The sequence below is a fragment of the Oncorhynchus clarkii genome, chromosome 3 (genome assembly GCF_045791955.1).
Source record: "Oncorhynchus clarkii lewisi isolate Uvic-CL-2024 chromosome 3, UVic_Ocla_1.0, whole genome shotgun sequence".
Classification (NCBI taxonomy): Eukaryota; Metazoa; Chordata; class Actinopteri; order Salmoniformes; family Salmonidae; genus Oncorhynchus; species Oncorhynchus clarkii.
In genome coordinates this window covers 51,184,260-51,205,238 of record NC_092149.1, presented here as the reverse complement: position 1 = coordinate 51,205,238, position 20,979 = coordinate 51,184,260, and the positions used below count along the sequence as shown (strand labels likewise).

General features: G+C 43.6%; 1 protein-coding gene across 1 annotated transcript in view; it reads left to right on the top strand.

The window, feature by feature from the left end:
- Positions 1-20,979, top strand: part of LOC139396936 (kalirin-like) — a 162,478-nt gene that overhangs the window by 82,711 nt on the left and 58,788 nt on the right. Inside the window, exons 20-31 of the mRNA XM_071143876.1 lie at positions 3,324-3,446; positions 3,902-4,084; positions 4,718-4,839; positions 5,304-5,370; positions 6,017-6,126; positions 6,415-6,484; positions 15,143-15,232; positions 15,597-15,689; positions 17,223-17,334; positions 17,754-17,944; positions 19,995-20,096; positions 20,393-20,535. Of these exons, the coding sequence (XP_070999977.1) occupies positions 3,324-3,446; positions 3,902-4,084; positions 4,718-4,839; positions 5,304-5,370; positions 6,017-6,126; positions 6,415-6,484; positions 15,143-15,232; positions 15,597-15,689; positions 17,223-17,334; positions 17,754-17,944; positions 19,995-20,096; positions 20,393-20,535 (1,406 nt within the window). The remainder of the gene's footprint in view (positions 1-3,323; positions 3,447-3,901; positions 4,085-4,717; positions 4,840-5,303; positions 5,371-6,016; positions 6,127-6,414; positions 6,485-15,142; positions 15,233-15,596; positions 15,690-17,222; positions 17,335-17,753; positions 17,945-19,994; positions 20,097-20,392; positions 20,536-20,979) is intronic.

Below are 20,979 nucleotides of genomic sequence, written 5' to 3'. Positions count from 1 at the left end.
AGGAATATAATGTCTATTGTTTACAGGAAACTCATTCAACTATTTTAGATGAAGTTGTGTGGAAAAAGTGAAATATACTTCTCCCATGGGGAAAGAAACTCAAAAGTGATATTAATTAACAGTCATTTTGATCCGAATGTGCAAATTGTCCAAACAGATCCGTAAGGTAGATGGATGATTTTAAATATGTTATTGGACTATAAACAGATATGGGTCATTAACCTTTACTGACCAAATAATGATGATCCACGCTTCATTGAGAGTATATATAATAAATGATCAACCCTACAAGACTCTATTATCATGGTGGGAGATTTTAATACTGTTTTAAATACCTCAATGGACCATAAAGGAAATCACACTACACACTATCACCCTCATGCTCTTAAGGAAATCATGACTGTCATTGATATATTGGAACTAGTGGATATATGGAGGCTTAAATATCCTGACCTAGTGAGATATACAGTGGGGAGAACAAGTATTTGATACACTGCCCGATTTTGCAGGTTTTCCTACTTACAAAGCATGTAGAGGTCTGTAATTTTTATCATAGGTACACTTCAACTGTGAGAGACGGAATCTAAAACAAAAATCCAGAAAATCACATTGTATGATTTTTAAATAATTAATGTGGATGCAAAATAGTTAGATAGATTCCATGACGCATGGTTTATGAACTGATACACAAGACAACGGCGGATTCAAAAATGAGAATTTTTCCATTTATTCTTGCAACCAATAGAATATTATTTATATGGGGGATATGACCTTGCCAGCTCTGCAGATTTTGCTGCGAAGAGACAGAGTCATTAGATCATTTGTTTTGGTACTGTCCATATGTAGCTCGTTTTTGGTCACAGGTCCAAGAATTGCAATATTTACCTGAAGCTTACTCCGCAGAAAGCACTACTGGGTGATCTGAAAAGTCATAGTCTCTCGATCAATATTATAATAATACTTTTAGCAAAAAAAAAATATTTTCAATTTACAGGTGTACAACAATGAGAATAGAAAGGTTAAGTACTTTTGTGAAACATCACAGCACAGTTGAAAAATATATGGCAAATAGAAATCCAATATGGATGGTTCTAAGAGATAGATGGGAGAGGTTGAATGGTGCTGAAGGTTGGGACTAATAACAACAAGAAACTAACATAAAACATACTGTGTCCGTAAAATGTATATAGGTTCAGAATGTTTGTGAAAGAACACAGTTTGAAAGATATGGCAAACCGGGTGGACATCAGAAATAGTTGGGAGAGGTTGAGGGTAGAGGAAGGACAGGAGTAAAAACAAACCAAATAGAACTATTGTAAAATAGACTGTGCATAAAATGTATATAGTAAGCAGGAAGTAGAAGCCAAAGCATTGTTGTTCACCAGTTTACTCAAATTAGAGGAGGGGTGGTAGGGTTAGAAAGTAATAAAGGAAAATATATTTTAAAAAGATATGTATTTATATAAATGTGTATGTATGCAAACTCAGCAACAAAAAGAAACCTCTCACTGTCAACTACGTTTATTTTCAGCAAACTTAACGTGTAAATATTTGTGTGCACATAACAAGATTCAACAACTGAGACAAACTGAACAAGTTCCACAGACATGTGACTAACAGAAATTGAATAATGTGTCCCTGAACAAAAGGGGAGGTCAAAATCAAAAGTAACAGGCAGTATCTGGTGTGGCCACCAGCTGCATTAAGTTTAGCAGTGAATCTCCTCCTCATGGACTGCACCAGATTTGCCAGTTCTTGCTGTGAGATGTTACCCCACTCTTCCACCAAGGCACCTGCAAGTTCCCAGACATTTCTGGGGGGGAATGGCCCTAGCCCTCACCCGCCGATCCAACAGGTCCCAGACCTGCTTAATGGGATTGAGATCCGGGCTCTTCGCTGGCCGTGGCAGAACACTGACATTCCTGTCTTGCAGGAAATCACGCACAGAACAAGCAGTATGGCTGGTGGCATTGTCATGCTGGAGGGTCATGTCAGGATGAGCCTGCAGGAAGGGTACCATATGAGGGAGGTCTTCCCTGTAACACACAGCGTTGAGATCGCCTGCAATAACAACAAGCTCAGTCCGAGGATGCTGTTACACACCGCCGCAGACCATGACGGACCCTCCAACTCCAAATCGATCCTGCTCCAGAGTACAGGTCTCAGTGTAACGCTCATTCCTTTGACGATAAACGCAAATTCGACCATCACCTCGTCAGTGAAGAGCTCTTTTTGCCCGTCCTGTCTGGTCCAGCGACGGGGAGTTTGGCCCATAGGCAACGTTGTTGCCGGTGATGTCTGGTGAGGACCTGCCTTACAACAGGCCTACAAGCCCACAGTCCAGCCTCTCTCAGCCTATTGCGGACAGTCTGAGCACTGATGGAGGGATTGTGCGTTCCTGGTGTAACTCGGGCAGTTGTTGTTGCCATCCTGCACCTGTCCCGCAGGTGTGATGTTCAAATGTACCGATCCTGTGCAGGTGTTGTTACACGTGGTCTGCCACTGTGAGGACGATCAGCTGTCCGTCCTGTCTCCCTGTAGCGCTGTCTTAGGCTTCTCACAGTACGGACATTGTAATTTATTGCCCTGGCCTCATCTACAGTCCTCATGCCTCCTTGCAGCATGCCTAAGGCACGTTCATGCAGATGAGCAGGGACCCCGTGCATCTTTCTTTTGGTGTTTTTCAGAGTCAGTAGAAAGGCCTTTTTAGTGTCCTAAGTTTTCATATCTGTGACCTTAATTGTCTACCGTCTGTAAGCTGTTAGTGTCTTAACCACCATTCCACAGGTGCATGTTCATTAATTGTTTATTGTTCATTGAACAAGCATGGGAAACAGTGTTTAAACCCTCTACAATGAAGATCTGTGAAGTTATTTGGATTTTTACGAATCACCTTTGAAAGACAGGGTCCTGAAAAAGGGACGTTTCTTTTTTTTGCTGAGTTTATGTATATGTATATTTGCAAAAATATATATGGGTGATTGGAAGTGATGCAGACAATTACATTGATGGAAGCTACAATCTATCTGCAATACTAAAGCTGATCTACCCCCTAAAAATACAAATTGAAAAACAACAACAAAAAACAGGTGAGCTCTCCTGAACGCAGCCCAAGCACTCCGAGTGCTGTGTTTATACTGCATGTCCATAGCATCTGGCCCTGGACTAGACCCAGCCAGGGATACGTGGGGCTTTTGTTTATTTTCGATGGCCAGCACAGCCACCGATGAAAGATAGAGGGCATGCAGAGAGGGAGAGAGGAATATGGAAAGAGGGAGCTCTTCACTTCTCTTCACTCCCCCCTGTCCCGTCTGTCTCCGCAGGCTTTAGACTGGATCCAGGAAACAGGAGAGTATTACCTCTCCACTCACACCTCCCCTGGAGAGAGCGGCGAGAGGAGTCAGGAACTGCTGAAGGAGTACGAGGAATTCAGAGTCTCCGCCAAGGTGTGGATCTGGAGCTGGGAAGCAGATCTAGGCTACGTTCCAAATGGCACCTTACTCCCTGTGTAGTGCACTACTTTTGGAGTAGGGTGCCATCTGGTACGCAGCCCTAGAGCTACTGTTCGGAGTCTGCTCAGACTCCCTCACTTAACTCCTGACCCTATACCTGCGTATGATATTAGCCAAACATTTCCACTGCAGCCTGCCTTGTGTCTGCCTGTCTACAGCCCAGTGGTTCAGGCAGCAAGCAAGTGTTAGAGATCTCTCCTGAGGCGTGTTTGCACTCTCTCAAGCGTCCGCCTAGACACTGACGGGGAGTGTGGATGCTACAGATGATTGAAACACTCACACACGATCATGCTTACACACACACACACGTATAATAATACACACACACATTATGCAAACTCACGTGCACACACACTTATACACCTCATCTCTCTATGTGCTTCCTACAGCAAACCAAGGAGAAGGTGAAGCTCCTCATTCAGCTGGCCGACAGCTTTGTGGAAAAGGGCCATGTGCACGTCACCGAGCTGAAGAAGTGGGTCACCACGGTGGACAAGCGCTACCGAGACTTCTCCCTACGGATGGGGAAGTACCGTTCTAGCCTGGAGAAATCACTGGGCATCAGCTCTGAGGTAAGATCCCCTGGAGGGCCCCTATGGGACTAAGGGCTAACCCCACCTGCTGTGAACGCTCATTCATCAACACGAACCCCAATCCCTGGTCACTAATTAGGCTCAGTCTTTCGACTGCTAACGACTGTGTTTTCAAAGGACGTATGGAATGAAACAAATTTCGTCAAACATATGATATTCCTCATTTGTGCTCCCTTGAGTGTATAGTCCTTCACCTGCTGCTGTTGTCATAGCTCCCTTAGTGGTCCTGCAAATACACATGAGTGGGACTGTCTTATAAATGGAAGACGTCCACAAAGCTTTGTACAGTAGCTAGTATCTCTACCACCTTGGGGCAAAGAAAACCAGGGGCAAGACCTAACACATCTCAGTTTGAAGTCCTCATCTCGACACACAGGCATCAATTCCTCCTCTAATTGAAACACAGTCTGTTCGAAAAGTCTATTTCATGTGTACGTGCTGTGTCATCATGGACCATGTTGAAAGGTCTGCATCCCAAATGGCACCCTATTCACCTATGCAGTGCACAACATTTGACCAGGGCCCATAGAGCTCTGGTATAAAGTAGTGCACTACACAGGGAATAGGGTGTCATTTGGGACGTGTGCTGAGCTCTCCCTCTGTCTCTGGTAGGATAATAAGGACTTGGAGCTGGACATCATCCCAGCCAGCCTGACCGATCCTGGGGAGGTGAAGCTCCGCGACCCCAACCACGAGGTCAACGAGGAGAAGAGGAAGTCAGCCAGGAAGAAAGAGTGAGTGCACGCTACAGACACTCTACAGACACTACAGAGGAGGAAGCAAGTGTTGCAAGTGTGGCTTTTGATAAGGTGCATAGGCCTATGTTTAACATTCCGTGATGTGCTGGGGTCTAGTGGTAGCCTGTTGCTGCCGGACCAGATATGGCCTTGGAGGCAGTGGTTCGGTCCTCCGCTCACTTTCTCTTCTGTATCCCTCTCTTATATGCAGTATATACAACTCTAAATATGTTTACAAAACAGCAAAACACAATTTATGGTGCAGTTCATGTGACCTGGCTAGATGTTGTCATTGGTAGTCTTGGAATGGGGATGCGGGAGGAGACTACGGGTTCGTCCCAAATGGCACCCTATGGGCGCTGATCGAAAAGTAGTGCACTATGTCGGGAACAGGGAGCTGTTTGAAACGCAGACGACGTCATAGCTGGTTGCTGATATATTGTATGTGTGTATTTATCCAGGTTCATAATGGCTGAACTCCTTCAGACTGAGAAGGCCTATGTCAGGGACTTGCATGAATGTTTAGAGGTAAGCTTTCCCCCTTCCATTTTCGCTTGGCAATTAAACACTCTTCATTTCAGGGATCTTTTGGCCTTGGTATGTGCTTAAAGAGGGGGTTCCTGGGTGTTTTCATGATATAATGAGTCAGGTTCTACATTTTTTTGTTTTTCACCACTCTACAGTCATTGTACTTCAATTACAATTAACATTTTAGTTATCCATTAACATTTAGGGCTCCCGAATGGCGCAGCGGTCTAAGGCACTGCATTTCAGCACTTGAGGCATCACTACAGACACCCTAGTTTGAATCCAGGCTGTATCTCAACCAGCTGTGATTGGGAGTCCCATAGGGCGGTGCACAATTGGCTTAGCGTCACCCGTGTTTGGCCGGTGTAGGCTGTCATTGTAAATAAGAATTTGTTCTTAACTGACTTGCCTAGTTAAATAAAGGTTTAAAAAAATGTTTTCATCCAGAGCAACTAAGTTTAATAATAGGAGAAAACAAACACATATAACAGTTATTGCATGTAGAATCTGCTATCAGAAGAATCAGTGTCAGGAAGGAAAAAGTGCGGGTGTGAGTCCAAGAAAGAGAAGTCCATCGTTTTTGTGAGGATCGGTTGTAGTAGGACATGATAGCGTGTGATGTTTCCTGTGTCCTCCTCCTGTCTAGACGTACCTGTGGGAGATGACAAGTGGGGAGGAGGAGATTCCTCCTGGCATCGTCAACAAGGAGCACATCATCTTTGGCAACATCCAGGAGATTTATGATTTCCATAACAGGTAGGGATCTCTTTCAAATTGAGGATGCGTCCCAAATGGCACCTTATGCCCTATATAGTGCACGACCTTTGACCAAGGCAGGGCTCTGGTAGTGCGACTATATAGGGCACAGGGTGTCATCTGTGACACGTCCTTAATTTGAAAGAGATTCCAACTTGTTATGTCAGTTATGTGCATGAGACCAATTCAAATCAGTTCTATTTCATGTGGTTTTGGTTGAGGAAATACTTGTTCTACGATAATCACTGTATTCTCATTGTTAACCCTCTCTTTGCGGTTTAATTGCAGCATTTTCCTCAAAGAGCTAGTGAACTATGAGCAGCTACCTGAAGATGTGGGCCATTGTTTTGTCACATGGGTAAGACTCATCCTGTTTTCAGTCAATGGGGCATGTTCGTTAGAGCACACAATTGAAATGTTTTGCAACGGAAACCGAAAATGAGTATTTTTGTTATTGGTCACTCCCAGGTAGTCCCTCCCCGTTTCAGTCGGTTTCGTTCCATTTGGTGCCTAGTGAATACGACCATGGTGTTAGTCTTTTACTTACAATGCCCACAGGGTACTTCTGACTTGTGGCCTTCTGATTGATAATTACATGTAAATGCTGTTTACCTTCTTGCAATTAGTTTATACAACATTGGTAATCAATCAAACAAATGTACAGTATTTTATGATGCCCTTTTTCTCTTGCAAAGATGCATTGGCAGTGAGCATTGCATATTGTCTTGATATATATGGAAAAAGTAAATGGGTCTTTCTATTACTAAAGGAGCCAATGTGTGACATCAGGGTGAAAATGTCAAAATGGTTTGACATACATTTAAATGCGATTGTCTTGCGCCTTCACGTGTAGTTACAGGAATAAAAGTCTAAATAGGCACAATGAGACCATAACACCACCTAGAAACAAGAAAACATCTACATGTCATTCAAATTGTCACATGAAACATAGACACCAGGGGTTGGAACCGAAATTCTTTTTCCAAGAGTTTTGTTCTGAACAGAACCATCATTTTTTGTTGCAAAATAAAGTTCTGAACCTGGTTCGAACCAAAAAAAAGTAACAGTTTATATTGTTCCTTTCTGCTCCTTTTTAAACCTCTAAAATAAATATTTTAGCTCGACATTAAATAATTTGGCTTAACGTTGGACCAGCTAGCTAACAAGCTTGTGTGTGGAGAGCGCCACCAGAAGTAAAATAAAAACACTTCTTACTTTTTTGTAGTTAATAAATCCATTGTGAAACGTGATAACTATAGTATCCTTAATAACCTCTTAAGCTGACAGTCCGTGAAATCGTATATGTTTACCTTCGTTATTTTATTGATTTCACACCATTAAATAAGCCAGGAGAAAGCAATTCAGACCTCCCTAGGGCCATGCAAACGTGCTCTGTCGAATAAACGTGTATTTGCCTCCCTCTGGTGGTCGGCGGCATCCACTTCACTGCAACGTTACATCAAAAGAGCGGTCCTTAGAAAAACATTTTATCCAGATCGACTGCTTCACGGCATGGACGTAGCAGAGCAATTGTTGAGTGTGTCTCAAGCAGGCGGACCTAAATAAATAACTTGCACAGCGCTACAATAAAGAATGCGACCTACACACTTCCTGAAACCTAAAATATGTAAAGAAGTCATTTTCAATGTACCGATTCCATGGCACGTGGTTTATGGTTTATGAATTGATACACAAAATGATGCACGGATTCAAAACTAAATTATTAAACAAAATGTGTGCAACCAATAGAATGTTATATATACAGTGCATTCCGAAAGTATTCAGACACCTTGACTTTTTCCACGTTACAGTCTTATTCTAAAATGTATTCAATTGTTTTTGTTCCCTTATCTACACACAATATCTCATAATGACAAAGCAAAAACAGAAAACATGTACATGCCTCCCGAGTGGCGCAGTGGTCTAAGGCACTGCATTGCGGTACTTGAGGCGTCACTACAGACCCGGGTTTGATCCCAGGCTGTGTCTCAGCCGGCTGTGACTGGGAGACCCATGAGGCGGCGCACAATTGGCCCAGCGTCGTCCAGGTTAGGAGAGGGTTTGGGCTGCCGGGATGTCCTTGTCCCATCGCGCTCTAGAAACTCCTTGTGGCCGGTCGGGCGCATGCACGCTGACTTCGGTCGCCAGTTGTATGGTGTTTCCTCCGACACATTGGTGCGGCTGGCTTCTGGGTCAAGAAGCAGTGCGGCTTGGCATGGTCGTGTTTCGGAGGACGCATGGCTCTTGACCATTGCCTCTCCCGAGTCCGTACGGGAGTTGCAGCGATGAGACAAGACTGCAACTACCAATTGGATATCATAAAATTGGGGATAAAAAAAGTAATGTTAAGTATTCAGACCCTTTACTCAGTACTTTGTTGAAGCACCTCTGGCAGCGATTACAGCCTTGAGTCTTCTTGGGTATGACGCTACAAGTTTGGCACACATATATTTCGGGTGTTTCTCCCATTCTTCTCTGCAGATTCTCTCAAGCTCTGACAGGTTGGATGAGGAGAGTCGCTGCACAGCTATTTTCAGGTCTCTCCAGAGATTTTCGATTCAGGTTCAAGTTCGGGCTCTGGCTGGGCCACTCAAGGACATTCAGAGACTTGTCCAAAAGCCACTCCTGCGTTGTCTGGGCTGTGTGCTTAGGGTCATTGTCCTGTTGGAAGGTGAACCTTCGCTCCACTCTGAGATCCTGAGCACTCTGGAGCAGGTTTCCCCCAAGGATCTCTTTGCTCATCTGTCCCTTGATCCTGATTAGTCTCCAGTCCCTACCACTGAAAAGCTTCCCCACAGCATGATGCTGTTACCACCATGCTTCATTGTAGGGATGGTGTCAGGTTTCCTCCAGACGTGACACTTGGCATTCAGGCCAAAGAGTTTAATCTTTGTTTCATCAGGCCAGATAATCTTGTTTCTCATGGTCTGAGAGTCCTTTAGGTGCCTTTTGGCAAACTCCAAGCGGGCTGTCATGTGCCTTTTACTCAGGAGTGACTTCCGTCTGGCCACTATACCATAAAGGCCTAATTGGTGGAAAGTGGCAGAGATGTTTGGCCTTCTGGAAGGTTATCCCATCTCCACAGAGGAACTCTGGAGCTCTGTCAGAGTGACCATCATTTTCTTGGTCACCTCCCTGGCCAATGTCCATATTCCCTGATTGATCAGTTTGCCGGGCAGCCAGCTCTAGGAAGAGTATTGGTTGTTCCAAACGTCTTCCATTTAAGAATTAGGCCACTGTGTTCTTGGGGACCTTCAATTCTGCGGAAATGTTTTGGTACCCTTCCCCAGCCCTGTGCCTCGCACAATTTTGTCTTGCAGCTCTACGGACAATTCCTTCGACCTCATGGCTTGGTTTTTGCTCTGACATGCACTGTCAACTGTGGGACATTATATAGACATGTGTGTGCCTTTCCATGTCCAATCAATTGAATTTACCACAGGTGGACTCCAATCAAGATTTAGAAACATCTCAAGGATGATCAATGGAAACAGGATTCACCTGAGTTCAATTTCGAGTCTCATACTGTGGCAAAGGGTCTGAAAACGTATGTAAATCAGGTGTTTCTGTTTTCGCTTTGTCATTATTAGGTATTGTGTGTAGATTGATGAGGGGAGAAAAACATGTAATCCATTTTAGAATAAGGCTGTGACGTAATGAAAGGTTGTTGGTTCGATTTCCCTGACTACGTGAAAATCTGTCGATGTGCCCTTGAGCAAGGCACTTAGCCTTAATTGCTTCTGTAAGTCACTTTGGATAAGAGTGTCTGCTAAACGACTAAAATATATAATATAATGTGTAAGTGTGACTGACTGACTGTCTACCATAATACCCACGTCCTGTTCAGAAACAACCTCTGTCCTCCAGAGTCTAGACAATTGTGGGGATCTGAGAGGGATTGATGGGTGGTATTTGTATTTATTAAAGATCCCCTGCTACTCTTCCTAGGGTCCAGCAACATTAAGGCGGTTATATACAATTTCAAATGTTACATGACATTACATTTCATAACACTTTACCCAACACATTTAGTGTGTTCCCTCAGGCCACTACTCCACTAGCACATATTTACAATACAACACCCATGTGTACGTGTGTGTAGAGTGAGTGTCTTATTATGTGTATGTATGTCTGTGTCTATGTGTGTCTCTCTTCACAGTCCCTGCTGTTCCATAAGGTGTATTTTTATTTGTTTTATAAATCTGATTCTACTGCTTGCTCCAGTTACCTAATGTGGAAAAGAGTTCCATGTACTGTAGCCATGGCTCTATGTAGTACTGTGTGCCTCCCATAGTCTGTTTTGGAATTTGGGATTGTGAACAGACTTTTGGTGGCATGTCTTGTGGGGTATGCATGGGTGTCCGAGCTGTGTGCTAGTAGTTTAAACAGACACCTCAGTGCATTCAGCATGTCAACACTTCTTACAAAAACAAGTAGCGATGAAGTCACTGTGAGCCATGAGATATTTACGTACATGCATATTATTAATGTTAGCTCTCCATGTACATTTAAGGGCCAGCCATGCTACCCTGTTCTGAGACAATTGTAATTTTTAGAGGTCCCTCTTTGTGGCACCTGACCACACGACTGAACAGTAGTCCAGGTGTGACAAAACTAGAGCCTGTAGGACCTGCCTTGTTGATAGTGTTGTTAAAAGGCAGAGCTGCGCTTTATTATGGACAGACTTCTCCACACTTTAGCTACTGTTATATCAACATGCTTTGACCATGACAGTTTACAGTCATGGCAGTTTACTTAAGGCCAGTGGTTTGTCATTCATAAAGATTTTTAAAAGTAAGGGGCCTAGACAGCTGCCCTGGGGAATTCCTGATTCTACCTGGATTATGTTGGAGAGGCTTCCATTAAAGAAGACCCTCTGTGTTCTGTTAGACAGGTAACTCTTTATCCACAATTTAGCAAGTGGTGTAAATCCATAACACAAACGTTTTCCCATCAGCAGGATATGATTGATAATGTCAAGTCGCACTGAAGTCTAACAACAGCTCCCACAATCTTTTTACTATAATTTCTCTCAGCCAATCATCAGTCTTTTGTGTAAGTGCTTGTTGAATGTCCTTCCCTATAAGCATGCTGAAAATCTGTTGTCAATTTGTTTACAGTAAAATAGCATTGTATCTGGTCAAATACCATTTTTTCCAAAAGTTTACTAAGTGTTGGTAACAGGCTGATTGGTCTGCTATTTGAGCCAGGTGGTGACATGGTGAGAGCTCCATCTTACCCTCTGATATAATTGATGTAATGTAGGGGTTATTGCTTACACCTGTCCAATCCTCTCAGATCTCCACTAGTATCTAAGGGTAGGGGCTAGCTAGAGGTTGTTTCTGGACAGGACCCCACAACCCCTTGCATTTGTGGTGGACCTTCAGCACGACACTTGAGGCATTGATTGGATGTTTCACTCCATTGCTGGACAGAGGTTGACATTTATTGTCATGACTCTTGTCCTGGAGGCAGAACTGAGCAATTTCCCCTTAGATAAGCTGCAAAGTCAAAATTGGCTATATTGTAAAAATTCATGAAAATAATTGTGCTTTTTGCTCTTAATTTTAGTTAAGGGTTAGACATTAAGGTTAGTAGTGGTTAAGGTTAGGGTTCAAGTTTGGTTTAAAATCAGATGCTATCACTTTGTGACTGTGCCAGCTAGTTTCCACTCTGCAGAGCTGCCTCCAGAACAAGATTCATGAAAATGCTAACCTGCTTGTTGGACACACAGATTGGCACAGGTGGACACCATAGATACTGTTGTTTTGACTTTATGGCGTCATTGAATAAGATTACCAATGGTTAGCTAGGTAGCCAGGCTATTTCAGTCAGCTAACAATTTACAGTGACAGCAGTTCACTAATAAGTCAATAAACACTACATCTTATGCAGAAAGATTTCTCACCTTATGTTGGCACTGTGGCACATATGGACAGCTATTAATCAATTAATTAAAACAATCATAGAATGGAATTAAAAGGGTGAACTCCTACATTGAAAGAACAGGAAGTGTTGACTGTGTACTTGACAAATGACTGGCATTCCACATTTCTATTCAAAAATGGAAAAAACGAACCGTTTTCATGTTCCCAATTGCACCGTTTTAACGTACACAGACCGAAATTTTAAGGGAATCTTGACTTAATGTTGTCCACGACATAGGTTAAATATCTTCGATGCCGTAACAACATAGACAAATATGTTCTGTCAAGCCTCGAGAACAACATTATTTCACGCGCTTTGGTTTTCGTTCAATCGCGTGCGGTATCACGCTAGAACTTTATCACTTGACTGTCATTCAGAAAATCCTTTCCTGAATCAGCTGATGTTGCGTGATATGTCCCCTTGGAACTAAACACACTGTAAAACGTTCCCCTGTAAATTTACAGCATTAAACTGGCACCAGAGTTGCCAGTTTAATAGTGTAATTTTGCTTTATAGCAGAGATTTTGCTTTTTCACAGTGCTATTTTCCTTACTGTAAAAAAAAACATATTACAGCATCCCTGCTGTAATTTTAATTAATTTATTTATTTAACCTTTATGTAACTAGGCAAGTCAATTAAGAACAAATTCTTATTTACAATGATGGCCAAACCCGGGCAAATTGTGCGCCACCCTATGGGCCTCCCAATCACGGCCGGTTGTGATACCGCCTGGATTTGAACCAGGAACTGCAGTGACCAAATTTACAGGGATGCTGTAATGTTTTGCAGTAAGGAAAATTGTACTGTGAAAAATATTACAGCATTTCTCCTGTAAAGCAAAATTACAGTGTTAATGTAACGTTCGTCGAAAGGAGTGGACCAAAGCGCAGCATGGAAAGTGATTTTTTTTTATTATCAAAAAACACTCAAACAAAATAACAAAGTGAAAACGAAAGCGAACAGTTCTGTCAGGTACAAACACTAAACAGAAAACAAGACCCCAAAATAGAGAATAAAAACCTCTCTACGGCCAGGGCGTGACATTTAAGCTGGAACATCTGGTGCCAGGGTAATGCTGTAAATTTACAGTGACATTTTCCCTGAAATCTAAATGTAAAAATAACAATACATTTTTACATAAAATACATTTATTCAAATTGGTAACAACAGAATTGTCAATAGAAGTAACAACAGTTAACACATATGCAACCAAATAAGAGCATTATTGCAATACTAATCTAAAAACGACATTGAGTGCCTGTGTGTTTGGGGTGTGGTGGAGAGAGAGACAAAGCGAGAGAGGGAGATAGCGTTCAAATATGGATTGGGTACAATCCTAGATCTATGATCAGGGGCAACTCTATTTGGGGTAAGGGGGTTCCGGGGCAGGAGAGCAACCAGGAAGTAGAAGTCAGCTCAGCATCAGGTGTCCTCCAAGGGCTCCATGACAATCCTCCTCAGTTCTGATTTGTTAAGCTCTTCTCACCCTTAATTAGGACAAGCATAGAAAAATAAAGACTAGAATGAGAGCGACAGCACCAGGGCTGTTACTCTGTGGATGAAAAGACGGGTGGCAAGGTGCATATTACGCTGGTGTTGTATGTGGGTGTGTGTGTGTACTTAGCTCACTGGAAGCGAGCTCTTGGAAGAATGGGGCAATGTATGGGGTTGAGAACAGCTGGCTTCCTCTGGGCCACCTTGTCATGCACTTCGTCCCATCTTCAGGGTTCGTCGTCTTGGGTTGATTCAAACCTACAGCAGATATCCAATATAGTTTCAGAAATCAGTTGAGGCATTGCACAAATACAAAATAAGACCGCTAGATACACCTAGGTCAAAGACTAGCTAACTAATACAACACTGCTAGTGCCTACACAACTCCGCAGATTATTTGACCACACTTTCTGTGCCACCAAATGTTTGCAACATACTGGTAAAGTGAACAGGTTTACTAATACTGTAACAATATCATGGAACAATGTTGTTTAAATGAAGCAAATGGTTAGTGGGGAGCAGGTATATGGACACTCCTGGCCTGAAAAACAATGACACATGTCGCACAGCTGAGGGCTGAGGGAACCGATCGCACAGGGTTGAGGAGGACACTGTATCTCAGTGTTAAAGGCGTCACCACAGGCCCTGGTTCGATTCCAGGCTGTATCACAAACCAGCCGTGATTGGGAGTCCCATAAGGCGGCGCACAATTGGCCCAGCGTCGTCCGGGTTAGGGTTTGGCCGGGGGTAGGTTGTCATTGTAAATAAGAATTTGTTCTTAACTGACTTTCTTAGTTAAATAAAGGTTAAATAATGATAAATATTTTTTAAACAGTGTTTTTTTTTGTTGCAATTTACCCATAACGCAGTGCAATCTACAGCAATAATGCTGTAAAACACGTTTACGGTATTTTACCGTGCATTCTACAGTGTTTTGCTGTTGAAATGACAGAAACGTCTTACAGTGCAGCTGGACATGAATTGTGCCTCAAACAACGATATGCATGAATTATTGAAGAACCCCATCCAGTTTTATTAATGATGGTCAAGTCACGCTTTCTGTTGGAAGCATTCGATTTTTGCAACCACATACGACATTTTGGATATGTGTTATCACACCGTAACACAGGGAGATACGGCATGTTACGAGGTTACAGGTCACTTCCGAGATCGCCGTGCGCAAAAAAAGTGTCCGACAGCAATATTACAGCATCAAGTTCAATGTGTAATTCAACTGTGAAATGCGTCAATTGTTAAATGTTACAAGACAAACAACATTATCAAAAATGTAAGGAAAGGAAGTTAGTGTTTTATGTCACACGATTTCTGGCTAATCTGTGAAGACTCCAGGCACGAGAAAGGGTTTAAAACAGGTTTTGATTCAGCTAATGAATTATATTGAATGTATCTATGTTCCCTCCTTATGTCTTAATGTATTCACATAAGAAAAGGCTAATTATTATTAATGACCTTGTAATAGCTTATAAGAAAGGCTCACAGGTACCCTAGTTTATAGAAAGACACATATGCATGTAAGAACTTAGATGCTTAGTCATTTGAATTTGACAGGATTTTCCCATACTGTTTTTTCAGGCTGATAAATTCCACATGTACGTCAATTACTGTAAAAACAAACCGGATTCCAGCCAACTCATCTTGGAGCATGCTGGAAGCTTCTTCGATGTAAGTGTATGAGTTATCTGTCCTCTTCTACCTGTAGGTGGTGCCAATGAGCCATTTATTTCAGTGCTAAACAGGAGTCATATTTTTTCTGCTTACTTACTGCCATTTGTTTCTTTGCATTCCAGTGCGCAGTCTTATGGCTTCCGTTCCAAATGGCACCCCCTTTACTTTACAGTGCACGGTGGCCATTGGGCTCCAGTCAAAAGTAGTGCACTATATAGTCATAGGGAATAGTGTGCCACTTGGGACGAACAGATGATTATAGGCTATGAACACATGATTATAGGCTATGAACACATTAAAGTATCTCAATGTCAACGTCAATATGTTTCAGTCATCATGACGTCATAAATTCTGTGTGCAGGAAATCCAGCAGCGACACGGATTGGCTAACTCCATCTCCTCGTACCTTATCAAGCCAGTGCAGAGGATCACTAAGTACCAGCTTCTCCTCAAGGTAGGGAACATGATGGGAGAGAAGGTCTGCGTTCCCAAATGAAAATACATCTCTTTGGCCACGCACACCAGTGGTGGATTTTGCGTTGAAAGAAGGATGCAAATAACCCCATACCTATTGTAAACTATGGTGGTAGATCATTGATATTATGGGTCTATTTTGCTTCCACTGGTCCTGGGGTGCTTGTTAAGGTCAACAGCATCATGAACTTTACCCAGTTCCAGGACATTTTAGCCAAAAACCTGGTTGCCTCTGCCAGAAGGCTGAAACTTGGCCGCAAGTGGATTTTCCAGCTAGACAGTTACCCGAAGCACACATCAAAATCCACAACGAAATGGTTAATTGACCACAAAATCCACATTTTGCAATGGCCATCTCAGTCTCTGGACTTGAACCCCATTGAAAACCTGCGGTTTGAAATGAAGAGGGTAGTTCATAAGCGCAGATGAAGGATATCAAGGATCTGGAAAGATTCTGTATGGACGAATGGTCTAAGATCCCTCCCAATGTGTTATCCAATCCCATTAAACATTTTAGAAAAGTCTCAGTTACCCTAGCAGGGGAGGGTGCTAGAGTATTAAAAACGGGTGTCAATCATTTTGACCCGTATCTTTTTGAGAGAAAAAATATGAGTTGTTAAATAAAATATTTTTCTCTGAGCATTTGTATTAATATATATATATTTTTTTTTAGGATACAATGTAGCTCAGTATTTTGTATTATTTATTTTATACAGTCTTTTTTTGTTCATCTTCAAGGGTGCCAATAATTTTGGTCATGACTCTCTGTATATAGGTTATAGGGTGCCAATAATTTTGGTCATGACTGTATATAGGTTATAGGGTGCAATTTGTGATTTGGACAAGGAGGAAACTGGGCCTCTTATCATCCAGGCCACTTCCCCCAGGAAATATGGAACATCAAAGCATTCTTCCCCTTCTACCCCTCTCTCTCTCTCTCTCTCTTTCTCTCTCGCTCTCTCTCTCTTCCTTCTCACTCCCTCTCTCCCCTCCCTCCACCTCTCCCTCCCTCCTCCCCGCCCCTGTCGCTTCCTCTCTATCTCATCAGTATGTACGGGTGGGTTTTCTTATCAATCTCATTAAGGACTTGCCAAGAGACGTCCGATTCCCCTGCTTGTGTGTTGGCCCCTTAGCTCTGTGTTATATGTTCATAGTAGCACTTAGTGATGTGTCTGAATCTCATCACGCAGTATCTTAGGGGTTCATCCCAAATGGCACCCTATTCCCTACCCTATATAGTGCACTTGCGGAATAGGGTGCCATTTAGGACGCCACCGGTATCTTGCATACAGAGAGCCCCTTTACAGTGTCTGGTATAAGAAATAGCATTGAAACAATTCCCAGACATGTCTTCTCAAAATTACTGTTCTTAGCCCTCTTATGTTATAATAAAAAAAATAACCAGCTGGGAAAATTGTTGTTCTGTGTTCAACGTGCATGCCAGGAACTGTAAACTTAGCGACCCAATCAACGCACTGGAACGGATGAAAATTGTCCAAATGGCATGTTTCAGGAGCTGCTGACCTGCTGTGAGGAGGGGAAGGGGGAGATTAAGGACGGCCTGGAGGTGATGCTTAGTGTCCCCAAGAGGGCCAACGACGCCATGCACGTCGCCATGCTGGAAGGTACAGCAGGAGGGAGGCCTGTGTGCTGCATTCTATTTAAAACGTCTCTCGGAAATTCCTTAGCTAGGGTGTTCCATCACTTCATGTGGAAGTAAACTAACTGACCTCATCCCTTTAAGGGACAGTGGGGAAATGTGCAGTAAGACCTGCACAGCATGGAATAACACTATCTAGTAGACAAGTATAGAGCTGTAAGGTTGTTGTCTCTCTGTCAGAGTTGGGGGCAATTGGAATTGAAGTCCGACAATTCAGGAAGTAAACTGACATTACTAATTCAATAATCGCAAAATAAAATGCCGTCTATTTTCAACGATTTCTCAATCAATTGAAAAGGAGAAGCAATTAATTGAATAAAACATTAACCCCAACTCTGTCTGTAATGTGTCGCTGTATTTAAAGAGCCATGTGATCTCCGGCAGGTTTCGATGAGAATCTGGACGTGCAGGGAGAGCTGTTCATCCAGGACACCTTCCAGGTGTGGGATCCCAAGTCTCTGATCCGGAAGGGCCGGGACCGTCATCTCTTCCTGTTCGAGATCTCCCTGGTGTTCAGCAAGGAGATCAAGGACTCGGCCGGACGCACCAAATACGCCTTCAAGAACAAACTGCTGGTAGGACTTAGGACGTTTTCTAGGCCTCTTTTTTTCCCAACTTCTCTTTCTGCTCCCTTCTCTCCTCTCCTCTCCTCTCCTCTCCTCTCCTCTCCTCTCCTCTCCTCTCCTTTCCCCTCCCCTCTCCTCTCCTCTCCTCTCCTCTCCCCTCCTCCCTACCTGCTCTGTAGTTAAAGTTCAAGTCTGAGGTCAATTTGGAAGGAATGCATCTGCACTTGACTTGACACATCTGTGGAATGAGACTGGTCATCTAGTCGTTTGGAGTTGCAGCTTTTCAAGGGAATTCCGCTCAAGATAGCACTGATGTTTTCATATAGATCATGTATCATCCAGCTGGCCAAGCTGTGAACCTAATAATACTGGAAGGATGTGATGCTTTGCATGTGTCCCAGAGACTCCCGGGGAGTTGGATCGGAAGGGCAGGTGCTTTTAGCCAGTGGATATGTTTTCTCCACACTGTGGGCCGAGAGCTTAGCCATCCAATTCCCTTTGATCTGCATCCCATTGTGTGTGTGTGCGCGCGCGTGTTGGAGGGGTGCAAGAGTATTTGTGCTATTCTAGTGCTACGATTCGTACAATGTTCATTTTATGTCGATATTCTAGCCTTCTTATTTGAAAAAAAAAGTCTCTCTCAATTGAGTGTCTGCTAAATGACTCAAATGTACATTATGTGTAAGCAGGACTGGACTGTGGTGTGTGTGTGTGGGTGGGTGTTAATTGCCCGCTTGTATAATAGGCTACAGTATATTCAGTGTGTTTTAGAGGAAGCTGGGGAGGGAGAATACAAAGAGCCAGGTGTTGAATACGTGAAACTCAGAGCAGATGGAGTGGTCCGGAAATTACAGCTTCCTCTCACTGTGCATGAATTATGAATATGCATTATGTGCGTGTCCAATAACAACTGTTCCAAATCAAATCAAATTCAATGTGTTTATAAAGCCCATTTTGCATCAGCAAATGTCACAAAGTGCTTGTTACAGAAAGCTAGCCTAAAAACCTAGAAACCTAGAGAGACCAAAATAATCACAGTGGTTGTAGAGGGTGCAACAGGTCAGCACCTCGGGAGTAAATGTCAGTTGGCTTTTCATAGCCAAGCATTCAGAGGTTGAGACAGCAGATGAGAGAGAGCGGGGGGGGAGAGAGGATCCTGTCCAATGATAATCCCGGACAGGGCCTACTCGTGAGGATATAACCCCACCCACTTTTCCAAAGCACATCCGCCACACGGCTAGAGGGATATCAACAGACCACCAACTTACTACCCTGAGACAAGGCTGAGTATAGCCCACGGAGATCTCCTCCACCGCACGAGGCAGAGGTTAAAACAAGACAGGAAGATCATCTCAGTGACTCAACCCACTCGTGTCGAGTATGGCGGAGAGAAAAAAGCCTGGCACGACGTGACGCACCCCTCCTAGGGACGGCATGGAAGAGCACTAGTAAGCCCCCGTAATTGGGTCAGAGGCAGAGAATGCCAGGGGAGAGCGGATGAGCCGGCCAGGCAGAGACAGGACCTGCAATCATAGGACCTGCTGAAGAGACGTGTCCAGGCTGCGCACCAAATGGCACCCTATGCCTTTATGGTGAGAGCCCTGTGGGCCCTGGTCTGAAGTAGTGTACTATATAGGGAACAGGGTGGCCATTTGGGACACATCCCCAGCCAGGACCAAGGGACCAGTGGAGGCTGCTGAGGGGAGGACAGCTCATAATAATGGCTGGAACAGAGCGAATGGAATGGCATCAAACACATGGAAATCCGCTCCAGCCATTACCACGAGCCCGTCCTCCCCAATTAAGGTGCCACCAACCTACTGTGACAGGGACATAGAGGAATGTTGGATGGGATTTACTATGACTGTATCTTAATGTGCCTCTTAAATTCCTTTTCAGAAAGGGAACATTGCTATTAGTTTTTATGATATATAGTTACAGTTTTAGTATATCGTTTTTATGATATTCAATGGTATACTGAACACATGATGATTTGGAAGGTTCCAAGTCATAAAAAGCAGGTTCAAGACTTGACATTTTGTTCTTCTCCATTATCCAGACATCAGAGCTGGGCGTGACGGAGCACATTGAAGGGGACCCCTGTAAGTTTGCTCTGTGGGCTGGAAGGACCCCCTCATCTGACAACAAGACTGTCCTCAAGGTAGGTCTATGCTCCTTGCTGATCTCGAAAGCATTACAGAGTAGGAGTGCTGATCCAGGATCAGTTTCAGTACAGGGTGAAAGGTAGCTTTAGGTCATTTATCACAATGCCATACCCACACTAATTGAGGAGCCATAAAAATAAGTGACATATAGCCTTCCTAAAGACTGGGTCTGTAAGGGCCATGCCTTGCAGAAAGCATCATTCTCTCCTTGATACGCCAACACCTTCTCTTGCCAGAGGCCAGAGGATAAAAAAAGATCAATCAATGTGATGCGTCTCACTCTCCTCCCCAGGCGTCCAGTATTGAAGCAAAGCAGGAGTGGATCAAGAACATCCGGGAGGTGATCCAGGAGAGGATCATCCACCTCAAGGGGGCGCTGAAGGAGCCCATCCACATGCCCAAAACCCCGGCCAAGCCACGCAACAACAGCAAGAGGTGAGTAGGCCCAGCACTCGCTCCAGGTTGACGTTTCCCCTAGGTACAGATCTAGGATCCGCTTCCTCTCTCCCAATCCTAACCTTAACCATTAGTGGGGAACATGCTAAACTGACCAGTGTCTAGGGGCAACTTTGCCCTACTCCCTATCCCCTCGGGCCATGGCAGGCACCCACGTAAGCAACACTGTCACTAGGTGTATTAATAAAGTTCCCACATTTGTTTTAGTCTAATCTCTGTTCATATATTTCATAGATCAGTGTGACTCATTCTATTTAATTTGGTCTGGATGGCTGAAGATAAGATACTGTACATCCTCTTCAAGAAACATCAGACAGACAGAGATAAGTCACTTCACCTCTAACTGGTGTGTGTGTGTGTGTGTGTGTCTGTGTGTGTGTGTGTGTGTGTGTGTGTGTGTGTGTGTGTGTGTGTGTGTGTGTG